This window comes from Camelus ferus, chromosome 7, assembly GCF_009834535.1.
Source record: "Camelus ferus isolate YT-003-E chromosome 7, BCGSAC_Cfer_1.0, whole genome shotgun sequence".
Classification (NCBI taxonomy): domain Eukaryota; kingdom Metazoa; phylum Chordata; class Mammalia; order Artiodactyla; family Camelidae; genus Camelus; species Camelus ferus.
In genome coordinates, this window is record NC_045702.1 from 18618961 (window position 1) to 18631263 (window position 12303).

The following is a 12303-nucleotide window of genomic DNA, read 5'->3' on the forward strand; positions in this document are numbered from 1 at the left end:
AGGGAGCTCTGGGTCTCCTCTTAACGCCACCCTCCGTGGAGCGGCAGCCCAGGGAGCAGGTAGGTCCCCCCTTGGACTTCGAGGCAGCGCCAGGCTGGGGCACAAGGGACCGGGCAAATTCTAAGGCAGGTACCCGAGCGGCGCAGTGGGAGGGTGAGAGGAAGAGGGAGAGGCCAGACCAGGGGGCCGGGAGGTGGTGTCCCAGCTGGGAACAAGGGAGGCACTGAAGCCAGACTGAATGTTCTCCAGATAGATGTCCGTTGGGCAATTTCAGACCTACGCAGGCAGGTCCCTGGTCAGCCCTGGTCCCAGGTCAGCCCGGGAAACAGAGAAAAAGACCTTGGCTGTTGTGCACCTTGGCTGACTCCCCTGCCCCACTGCATGGGTTTCCCGGACCCCATGCTCTCCTGTGTGTGTGGGGCCCCATGCAAGTGGGATCTGCTCAGCACACGTGCACCTGGAGGAGAACACAGCGAGCTCCTGATACGAATCTGCTCACCGGCCAGGAGGAGCCAGCCCAGCCTCCACGGGCTAGGCTCTCAGGGCAGTGCTCAGGCCCCTGGCTCCCCTCCCGGGCCCCACCCCCTCTTCCAGGACATACTGAATTCCCAGCTCCAAGAGCTGACGGTTGTGTCCCCAAGCTACAGGGAAGTCCAGAAGCCAGTACGCAGTCCGGGTTGGGCCCCAAATCCTTGCACGTGGGCCAGAGCACAGGAGATGTCAGTGCCCAGGGCTGCCCGTTGGAGTGTACACTGGACGTGCCAGTGTGTGGTTCTGCAGCCAAGGCTGTGCCCACCGTCAAAGGTGACACATGGTTGTAGAAAATGTTTACTTTCAGAAGTACGCGAGTGCCTGTGAGCTAGTATCAAACCCAGGTGTAGATTTAGAGGGTAGCCCCCCACCGGCTGGGTCTGGATTTGTCCATACAGATGGGCAAGAGGAGCCACCGTGGGGCCAGGTCCCTCCGGGAGCTCAGAAGCCCTAAGTCACTGTCCCGCTCTGGACTGGTGAGCTCTGTGACCTCAGTCATACAATCTCTCCGAGAATCAGCTTCCTTGTCTGTAAGATGGGGATCACGATCCTGCCGTGTTTACTCCGTAGGGCTGTTGTTAGGCTGCCAGAAGACAATGGGCATTAAAAGACTCTATATGCCGAACAGTGTCATACGAATGCCTGAGAGTCATGGGCTGCATCGTCCCTGCGTGGGTGCGAGTGTTTCAACGCATCCAGGAAATAATGCTCAGATGTCAGAGCTTTCCTGTCTCTGGGCCCTGAGTCTCATGGAGGAAGGACCACAGGCCTTGGGGCCAGATACCTCTGTGTTCAAAGGCAGACTCTGCTAATTACTAGTTGAGTGATCTTGCGCACTTAAGCCCACCCCGTGGACCTCGGTGTCCCGTCTATCAAACGAGCAGTCAGAGTCACTTGGCCTCAGGCAAGGAACATATCCTCTCTGGGCTGTGTCCACCTGTCAAAGGAGAGAAACAGCCGGTGACCTGCAGGCCTGTTGTGAGGATCAGGTGAAGCAGGTGTGGGAGGCGCTTGGCCTGTGGCAGATGCACAGTAATAGCCTCTGCCTGTTTCCTCGTTTTTTCTTCTGCTGCCTTTTTTGTGTCTCGGAGCCCTTTCGGTGACCAGCTTACCCTCCCACAGCCAGACCCCTCGTGGGACCAGAGGGCAGACAACTTCCATCTGCTCACCCTGCACTGGGTGGATTTCTGTATCATTCAGCCTATGGGCCTCACCCATCTCCCTCCCGGAGAGACTGTTTAGATCAAACTCCCTTGTTCACTGATGGACTAGGAAGAGGAGAACTGGGGTCTACGGCATTTCCCTGGCCCCAGCTCTGTAACGGCGTCTATCCCGCCCCAGTTCAGGCAGATGCCTCATGTTAATTATCTGGTTCATAAACTCTAGCTCACTCCTTGAAGCTCCACTCAGATGTCCACTCTTTCTTCTCTCTGCGCCCATCCTCCGGCTCCCTGGTGAGTCCCAGCCCATCTCCCCTTCTTCATGACCTTCCTGCAAAGACTAGCACTGAATTTACGCTGTGCCTGTACCTGCCCACCCCCACCACCACTGCTTGCAGAGCCTCAGAGGAAGAGGCTGAACCACTCCTGTTCTCCTCTCTCCCCATCCGAGTACCTGGCGTAGAGTATATGTTCAACTGTGTTTCTGTACCAAGGAAATTGCAAGAGAAGGGCCCAGAGGGGACCGGGGAACAGGGAAGGTGGCAGGGAACTGTGGGTGCGCAGGTCGTGTGTGTCCTGGGAGGAGAGGAGGGTGTGTGTGTGTTTCCAGCCCACACAGAGAAAGCGGCTTCTGCCCTTGAGAGATGAACTGGCCTTCGGAAGGTGGGCCGGGCCGTGAGAAGCAGCCCGGATGAAGGGGAGAGTGTGGTGAGCACGCCACTGCCTCCCTCCCACCCGCGGGTCCTGAGCCCCCACTCCTGGCTGGCCTGGGACCCTGGGGGAGAGTGTGACCACTGACTGAAGCCATGGGGCCTGGAGGCCGTCCACTTCTTGCCCAGCAGGTTCCCCCTCAGAGGGGGGAGAGGATGAAGAGCGGAGACTTCTGGGAAGAGGAGCAGCAACGTGCAGCTGTTCCCTCTAGGCCTGGTTTCTATGAGGCAAGCGGCGGGGGGCGGGGGGAGGGTAGTTCCAGTCTAAGAGTCCCTGCGAGAAGAGACTAGCCATCCATTTAAGGTCACAAGCTCTGACCCAGGGGCAGGAGACAGTCTCTAAGGCCTGGGTCAGAGGTGAGCATCATGCAGCCACAGTCTTTGATAAATCTGTCTCGCTCCTTATCTTCTTATCTCTGAACCAGAAGGCCATGTGTGGAGACAAGAAGAATGGAGGAAGACATGGAGGAGGAGAGGTAAAGGAAGGCAAAGATATTGCAAGGACCACTCCTTTCATCAGTGAAACTTCGGTGGCGCGCACGATTTTACGTGTGTGCCGCTGTTCTGTGGACACAGCCGTGGCAGTTAGACAAGTCCTAAGTGATCAGCTGGTACCAGGGCTGAGTGGGAAACTGAAATGGGGTTTTGACCTGCACCCAGCATCTCTCGAGGGCCCTGGCTCTCCAGTGGGGATGCGCGTGAGGACGACAGTTGGCAGAGGGCAGCTGAGTGGCCCTCGGGTTAGCCCAGAACCCAAGGTGGCCCCTGGCCAATGAAGCAGACCCCTCCCACAGATGTCTGGCCCCACATACATGAGTGGGGGCCTCACACAGCACCCCCTTCCCCACTCCGGCCCGTGGCTCTATCTGCCGCCTCTTCAATGCCACAGAAACAAAGAAGTGGGGCAGGCGATGGGGAACATCCCACCTGGGTGCCCTCCCAGGGCAGAGAGAGGGGCTGTGTGACCCAACTTCCCCACCCCTGTGACACCACTCAGTGTTACCTGGTCTAAATAGTAGTTTCCTGGCGTATTTCTCATTGTTTTCTCATTAGCCTTAAGAAACAGGTGGGCCTGGCTCAGAGAAGTCAATGATCCTGGCCACGTCAAGGTCAAGGCATTTTCTCTGCTTCACCAAGTGATCTCAGCTGCAGGAGGGGTCTTGCGGGCAGCCCCCACACCCCCCATCCCAGCCCCTGCCACCACGTGCCGCCCTGTCTCTGCTCTCAGGGAACCGCAGAGGCAGTCCTATCTCAGCTCAGCCTCTCCTTTCTCCCCTCCCTCTCTCAGCTTCACACCCCAGACCTCAGCTGGGATTTCTGCTGTCAGCATCAGTGGGGGATGCTGGCCCCTGCCCCTCTTCCCACGGTGGCTGCAGGCAGAGCACACCCTCAGGGGCTGAACCACCATTCTCCCCAGAACCCAGAAACTTTTCCATAAAATACTTTGCCAACAGTTGGGAGGTGACACATTTTTAAAGTCCAGAGGTACCTGTGAGAACAGACCCTCCTCCCATCATCTTCTTGCCTCTGGCCAGTGGGGCACATGGAAGCCAGACTGCTCTGCTTGCCTATTCTGAAGAAACCCGGGAAGGCGGGAATGGGAGGGGAGAATGGTAAGCCTAAGGGGGGACCTAAAGAATTCCTGACCTACGAACAGCAGTATTTCTTTTGCCCTGCTCCCCTGTCCCTGTCCCTGCAGCCCCATGAATGAGCCTGCCAGGAGAGCATCTGCCAGCTGCGCTAACCCCTCGGCACCTGGGCCACTTACCGCCTCTGTCGACAGCAACGCCTGAGTGTCTTTCTTTTCGTTTCTCACTTGGGCTCTTGCGGGCAGATGTAGGCTCCCGTGGATCGCCTTGAGTGCTCCTGTTACCAGGCGCCACGTGCCGGTCGGTTCCACGAGCTCTGCCCCAGAGCTCTGCTGCTGGGGTCCTTTCCTTTTTCCCTCTTTCTTCATCATAATTCACACTCCTTCCCCCCACTCACCTTCTCTCTCTCTCTCTCTCTTTCTCTGTCCCTCGAACACACAAAAATACTTACAAGCTGAGAAAATTTCCCGAGGATGACTCATGTTTGTATTGTTTTTCATCCCTTCCAAAGTGTTTCCACCCCTAGTATGTTCTCATCTTTAATTATTACAACCTCAAACAAAGGTAGGGTTTTTTTTTTTAACCATCTTTGACAGGTGAAAGAAAATGTGAAATATATCTAGGGGGAAAACTTAGAAGAAAAACAGGTCAGTCATTCATAGATTTGGTTAATGAATATTTATTACACACTACATTGTACCAGGAATTATGCCAAGCACTGGGAACACAATGGTGAGTAAGATGGCCATCACATTCTCCTTTTGTGGAGGTTACAGTCTGTTAGGGAAAACAGACATTTAAACAAATAAGTACAATAAAGTGCAGGGTGTATAATAAAAAAGAAAATATAGGTGGCTTAGAAACAGAACAGGCAGACTCTAACCTAGCCTATGGGTCAGGGACCTCCCCCAGCCGACACACACAAAAACACAAAAACACAATATACGATTGTTAAACTGAGACCAACAGGATGAAGAGAAGTTACAAAGATGGAAGGGAGGTTGGGTAGAAAAGAGAGAAGTAGAAAGAGAAGTAGAAAGGTCCAGAAATTGTGAAGGTCAAAAAGAAGGAGGACATAGCAGAACTAATACTGCTTCATCCTGGGGAAACAGAGGACCAGAGGAGACAGGTGTGAGGAAACTGGAGAGGATGCCAGCTGTCAGCTCATGGAAGGGCTTCCAGAAGATCACAGGTCGAGGCAGGAGTTGCATCTTACGAAGATCAGTTGGGATACAGTGTGGACTACAGATTGGAGAAAACCAAGATGGCATGCAGAGAGAGCAGGTAGGAACCCACTCCTGGAATGCAGGTGGCAGATGACAGTGGCTCATTTTGGAAGAAGAGCAATAGGGTTGGGAGAGGTAGAGACAAGTGAAACAGTCTTCCAAACAAGTGAAAAAAAAAAGCAAGATGTATTTCTAATATATTGTACGATTATATGCATTTCTAGAGGAATAAACACACATGTATGCTCAGATATGCACAGAGCATTTTTGGAAGGCTAAATAGCACACTTTTATTTAATGAAGAAAATTCTCCGGGGAGAACCCCCAAGGGGGTGGAACGGAGGTGGGAAGGCTGTTTTCTTCCTCTGTGTCTCTTGTGTGCTCTTTTGAGTTTTGTGCCATGGGATGCTACCTAATCAAAAGCAATTCTTTTTCAAAGGAGATGTTTTAGGGACTAGAATCCGTAGGACTTGAGACTTACTGGGTTTGAGAGTTGAGCCAGGTGTGTTGAGGACGCCGCCTAGGAGTCTGGCTTAGGCAATTTTGTCTGCTTATTTGGTTGGACATGCTGGTGGAGAAGCAGGTTTGGTGAGGAAGAAAAGCTGTTCAGTTTGGGACATGTTGAGTTTGAGGTGTCTGTGAAATATCCTGCTAGAGCTGTCCAACAGACAGGCATCCAAGCTGTTGGTGCCTGGAGCTCAGGAGACAGATCTAAAGTGAAGATAAAGGATCAGGAATCTTAATGTGTGTCAATACCATCTACGGATGGGAGCCAGAACTTCCCAGGTGGTGAGGGAAACAGAGAGCTTTGTGGACCAAAAATATTTAAGGGGTTGGTAGAAATGAAGTAGAGTGGTGGCGGGGGTGGCACTGGACAGGCTGAGGAGTGGTGAGGGGTTGACGAGCATCTGAACGCTACAGAGAGTTTGCGCAAGACTCAACCGATCAGTGGGCTTAGGGACAGGTAGGTCACCTTGCTGAGAGTGCTGTCAGCAGTGTGGAGAGGCCAGGTCAGATCACAGTGGGGTGAGGACTCCGTACGAAGTCAGTAGACAGTGGAGTCTTCATTTAAGAAGTCTGGCCCTCAGGATGGAGTAAAAAGACAGGGCAGGAGGTGAAAGGAGAAATGGGAGTTGAGAGAGGGCGATTACAATGTCTCTGAAGATGGGAAAGAGCAGGGCCAGGTCATGTGCTGACTGGTATCGCCAGTGGGGAGAGGGACGCCGAAGATACAAGAATGAGACGAGTCAGGGGGCAGAGGGATGAACACAGCTGCCTGAAGACGGAAGGGGAACCGCATCTGGAGCACGGATGGGAGTGGAGCTTTACACAGGAGAGGGGGCGCTGCCACCGGGAAGGAAAGGCAGGGGAATCACCGGCGACTGAGCACGTTTAGGAACCATGCCCCCTGTGTTCCGGCGTGGTGGGAGCGTGTGCACGCGTAGCTGCGTGACCGCCCCGTGCTCCGCGCTCACCTGGGCTTTGAGTGAGTCTCTGGGTGAACCCGCCTGCGGTCTCACAAATCCCACTTACCTTTTTTGCTATTCCAGACCACAGTCCTGTTAGAAGTTGTTACGGCTTTTTGGTGGGGGTGATGTTAGCGCTGGAGACCAGGGCGGGGCTGTAATGGGGGCCCTGGACACCTAGTTTCCCAGTTTCCTTCCTAGAAAGGGATGGCCCATGCTGTGTTGTTGCTGGACCCCCCACAGCCCAGCACAGGGGCAAAGGGAGACGGGGGTGGAGGATGGCTGTGGCAGGAGACGCAGCCAAGAGTTTGCTACCTCCAGACTTGTGGATAACTAGCTGCTAACGGGCAACTTGAGGGACAGGTCAGGAGCAGTCCCATGAAATAAATGATGGTGCCATCCAAGCATAGAAAGGAAATAATTTACTACACATATTTAAAATTCACACCAGGATGCAAATGAGATGCAAACACTTCAGACTCCGAGTCTCAAAAAGCCGGGATAAGACAACTCAAAAAATAACAGCTCCCTCCACCAAAAAAAACAAAAAAACCAAAAAAAAAACAAAAAAAAAACAAAAGCCAAACAACTCAAAAAATGGGCAAAGGACTTGAAGAGACATTTCTCCAAGAAAAAGGATATACAAGTGGCCAATAGGCCTGAGAAAAGACGTTCAATATTGTTGGTCACTGGGGAAATGCAAATCAAAACCACAATCACATACCACTGCGTAACCATTAGATTGGCTATTATCAAAAAAACAAAAAACAAAAAAACAGAGAATAACTAGGGTTGGTGAGGTTGCGGAGAAATTGGAACCCTGTGCATTGTTTGACGAAATGTAAAACAGTACAGCTGCTGTGGAAAAGAGTATGTCAGTTCCTCAAAAAATTAAACATCAAATCGCCATAAAATCAAGCCATTCCACTTCTAATCACAGGCCCAAAGAAATTAATAGCAGGAACGGGTCGCTGGGTACCAACGGGCATAGCAGTATTCCTCACGACAGCCAAAGGTAAAAGCAGCTCAAATGTCCATCAGTAGGTCAACGGATAAACACAGTGTGGCAGGTACATACAATAAAATATTATTCGACCTCTACAAGGAATGCAATTCTGGCTCATGCTCTGCATGGATGAATCCTGAAAACATGACGCTAAGTCAAACGAGCCAGGCACAGTAGGACTAATATTGTACGATTCCACTTACATGAGGCACCTAATGCAATCAAAGTCATAGGCAGAAACCAGAATACTGCTTATCAGGGGCTTTGGAGAGGGGGTAATGGAGGTTAATAGTTAATGGATACAAGAGTTTCAGTCGAAAAAATTCCATAGATGAATAGTGGTGATGGATACCCAACAATGTGACTGTACTTAATGCCACTGAATGGTACACCTAAAAAGAGTTAAAATGGTAAATTTTATATTATGCGTATCTTATTACAGTACACTTTTTTTTAAATGAAGGATAAAGAACCCTTTTTTTTTTTTTTTGCAATTTTCTAGTTGGGGCTTGGTTGTTAGGTGAGGAGAAGGAGTCGTATGGGGCGCAGGAGAAGGTGAAACGCTCAATGCTGTGCCTGGCTCCTCCCACATTATAAGCCCTGTGCAACCAGGGAGGCGTCACAGCTGAGGAGCTAGCGCCACGTGGGACAGAAATGGAGAGAGCCCGGTCAGGGGTCTAGCACCCCTACCTTGTGTCCTTAGTTGCCAAATCTAACTTTGCTCGAAAAGGTACCTTCTTTCCCAAGATGTGAAACTTCCAAGAAGCCAGAAGATGTGTGGGGTCCTTTGCTCATCCCCAGAAATGCTGATGTGAAGGGAAGACACGACTTTTAAGACTTACCCTGTCCACCCCCCCCCCCCCCACAATTAACAGGCACGGAAGTCAGATACTCGCACAGGCGACGTCTCCCTCTCTGCCCCCACCCAGAACTACCTGGAGGCGGGACAAGAGTAACAGGGGTCCCAGTCACAGATGGTAGACATTCTCCTCTCCATCCCCCTCCCCAAGGTCCAGCCCGAGATTCAAGTGTCCCAGGGTATTGCGACGAAGGATCTCCCAGCCCCGGTGACTGCTGCTGCTTCGAGACGTGGTCCGGGACAGGGAAGGAGTTGGGAGAGCCAGGGAGGCTCTGGCTAGAGTCCCACTTTCAACCACCGAGGGCTGCTTCTCAGAAAGACTCTCTTGTCCTTCCTCCTTGTCTGAGCCCTTGAAAGCTTCCACATAGCGACGCACTCGAAACGCATTCTGATCTTGGTTGGTCTCAACTCTGAGAAGGGGAAAGGGGAGAGGGCTCAGCTGAGGTGGGGAGAGATGGGCCATGAGGAGAAGCAGAAGTGAATGGGGCCCATGTAGGAAACTGGGTCGAGAGGAAAGGGAGGGAAGTTAGCAGAGCTGAAGCAGGAGGAGTGTCCAGGATCAAATGAAGGGAAGTGGAGTGAGATGAGGATAAACTGGAATAGAAACCAAAGAGGCTGTGCATTCAGGATTTGGAGGGTAGTAAGGCTTGTGTGGGGGTGTGATGGTGCGGGGAACATGGGTGAGAATGAAAGAAAACAGAGCCAAGTAAAAGATGAGTGTGTCACAAGGATGATGAGATGCAGTTGAGGAAAAGTGAGCCAGGTCAGGAGGAGCTGAAGGCAGAGTATGAAGGAGCAGGTTAGCTTCAAGGCAAGAATATACTGGAAGTGGGGGTCAGGTGGAAACAAGACTAGACCAAGCTGGGTAACCCATGCGCACATTCGGGCACAGACACATCTTCGTATCGCCCACACCCTACTGCCCTGTGAACTCACAGCCTGGCATCAGCTATTGGCATTCTTTGCACCCCCCACTTCTGCTCCACCCCCCTCCCCCAAACAGGCTCCTGCGGTCTCCCTTTATAGAGTGGTGACATCTCCTTTGGGTCCAATTTGGGATCTCAAGAATGAAGAGGAGGGTATTAAATGCACAAATGGTCACCCTTGCTCCCACGGCCTCACACAGGCTGACAGTCCGCACATCTCACTGTCACTCACCGCAGAAACCAGCGGTCCCCCAGCCCGTACTTGTACCCACAGATGCCAGAGCGAGGCCACAGGGTGCGAGGCATCTTCCTCTCCAGCATCACCGTGGTGGCCACAACCTAGGAGGAGGCGAGAGAGGGAGGAAGAACTCAGAAAGAGCCATGAGGTTCAGAGAACCTGGAGGCTACTGACAGACAGAACCAAGAGGAAGCGGTGGGTGAGGACACCAGAGGTCAGTGAAGACGACAGCGACTTACCCCTCCCCCAGCCCCCAGCCTGTGCTACCTGACTTATGCATCATTCACCATAAAAGGAGAGACTTTTATGAGTATTTTGAGCAAAACAGTGACCCCTACATTACTATTCACATTCATGGAAAATGAGTTACGCCAAACTAATCTCATTTCTTTTTTCATAGGAAAGCCATAGGCATAAATAGAACGATTAAACAGAATCTCTGTGATCTCAGGGCTGAAATACTGCTGCGGGTGTTCAGGGAATCAGCAGCAAATGAAAGGCCGGTATCTTAAGAAGGAAAAGCGCGGGTTAATGACTCCAAACTTGGCAGGGAAAACTCTAGTGGCACGTGTTCTGTCCTTTGCCCAGCCGTCATTAATTACTTAGATGAAACACAGAAGACAAGCTTATCAAACATGCTTGCGACAAAACTGGGAGAAAGACGTAATACACGAGATGACAAAGCAACATAAAAATGACCTCGCCAGACTGGAACGCTGGTTAAAGAACCACTAACATGAAGTTTAAGTAAACCAAAAATAAGGCTCTACACTTACGTATAAGACAAAAATATCTGTGTAAGTACAGGAAAAATGGTACAGGAGCTTAGCTAAATAAGTCACGTAACAAAGCTGTCGGGGTTCTCGTTGATCACAAGCCTAAAAGGGCCAACTGCCTATTTGCTAGAAGGACTGACTCAATTTTAGGTGCTATTTACAGCACAGTGTCCAAAGCAAGGTAAAGCACGGCCCCTCTTTGTACTGCATTCCTCCAATCAGATCAGGATCGTTCCAGCATCAAAAAGCCCATGATTAGCTGTGAACAAAGGGGCCAGTCAGGATGGACTGGGTCCAGGAATTCTGATTAACAGTGCAGGAACTAGGAATCCTTAATATAGCTCAGTTCTCCACTCTGTCTTCTTCTGCTCCTGTCCTTCTCAGTGTCTTAGCTGCACCGAGTTCCCTCCCACCTCAGGACTTTCAGTCCTTCTGTTCCCTTTCCCTGGAGAGCTCTTTCTCTTGAAGAGGACATGTATAGCTCCTCCCCGCACCACCATTCAGCACACTCACCTTCTTCTGGTAACAGAGCCCACCTTTCATTTAGAGAATCGCTCCTGCTCCACTCTCAATCCGTCAGTTAGAGGAGACTGGACTTCACACAGTCCTAGTTAATTAGTCTATTCTCTCCCAGACTCCACCACCATCACCATCACCACCACCACCATTCTTCGATCCTTGGCCCTACCCTTAGGATGTGCCTATGATCAAACTTATTGCCATGAGACGGCTTCAGGAGGCAGGGGCGATGCTCTTTTAAAGGCTATAAATCCACAGCATCAGAAGGCACACAGAATACAGTTAAGAATGGGGCCCTAGGAATTTGGAACCCAGGGCACCTGCTCATTCCTTTGGGAGCTTAGAGCTTCTGTAAGCTAGCTCACCAATGTGATGCAAGAGACAGACTTCGAAACGTCAGAACAAAAGAGAGAACAGAGAAACTGATGTAACATGTGAAACAGAGATCCAGGCTCTGGCCAGACATGCCTAAAGCTAGTTTAATTCCTTAAACTTCCAGTTGTGAGGATCAACACATGCTCCTCCTTCTGTTTTTTTTTTTTTTTTTTTTTTAAGTCTCTTGGTGTTTGGTTTTCTGTCCCTGTAGCCAAAAGTCCTGACTGATACAAATCCTACCATCCATCTCTTCCCCTTGTTCTTCTTAACTAATTCTTACCCACGTTTAAGGGTCCACCTTAAATGCACTCCATCAAGAAAGCAAGTTCTAACTTTCCAGTCAAATTCCTCTGTTGCCTCCTGTTCTTAGCATCTTCTATTTCTCTGTGACACATTTGTTACCACTGTACAGCTTTCTGTGAAGTCATTTGTTTACTATCTGTCTTCCCAGCCAGAGTGTAAGCTCCATGAGGGTACAGACTACATCGGTGTGTTCATGCTTGTGTCCCCAGTTCCTAGACATTTCCCAACACAGAGCAGACTAAATAGTTATTGGTAATGAATGAAAAGTCTGAGGGGATAAATGATGGCTGTCTTCAAATAGCTGAATGGTACTCATTTGGAAGAGTGTGTTCTGCATTATATGAGAAGAAAAAGCTGGGGCCAAAGAATGGAATTACAGAAAGATGGTTTTCAGCCCAGTGCAATATGAGCTTTTCTGATAACAAAACCTTTTGAAAAGTGAAAAAGCTCTCTCCTCCCAACCTCTACCCAAATCCACACCATAGTAAGGTCCTAATCAACATGAGAGAAGATATGGAATGACCCTCTGACCAGTCAATGAGTATATATTTGGCAGAAACTCCTCTAGAGGACCACTAGAGGCACTGTCAAGTCTAAAATGTCGTTAGACTATGAGGAT

General features: G+C 50.7%; 1 protein-coding gene across 10 annotated transcripts in view; it reads right to left on the reverse strand.

Moving 5' to 3' along the window:
- Positions 1–4649: 4649 nt before the first annotated feature.
- TRPV5 (transient receptor potential cation channel subfamily V member 5) overlaps positions 4650–12303 on the reverse strand; it is a 33930-nt gene continuing 26276 nt past the window's right edge. For 9 of the 10 annotated variants that reach the window (XM_032483546.1, XM_032483544.1, XM_032483541.1 and 6 more), the window contains 2 exons: positions 9706–9812; positions 4650–8957 (listed from right to left, as the gene is read on the reverse strand). In XM_032483546.1, the coding sequence (XP_032339437.1) occupies positions 8657–8957; positions 9706–9812 (408 nt within the window). In that variant the 3' untranslated portion in view covers positions 4650–8656. The remainder of the gene's footprint in view (positions 8958–9705; positions 9813–12303) is intronic. The other variant, XR_004321317.1, reaches the window with a different exon arrangement.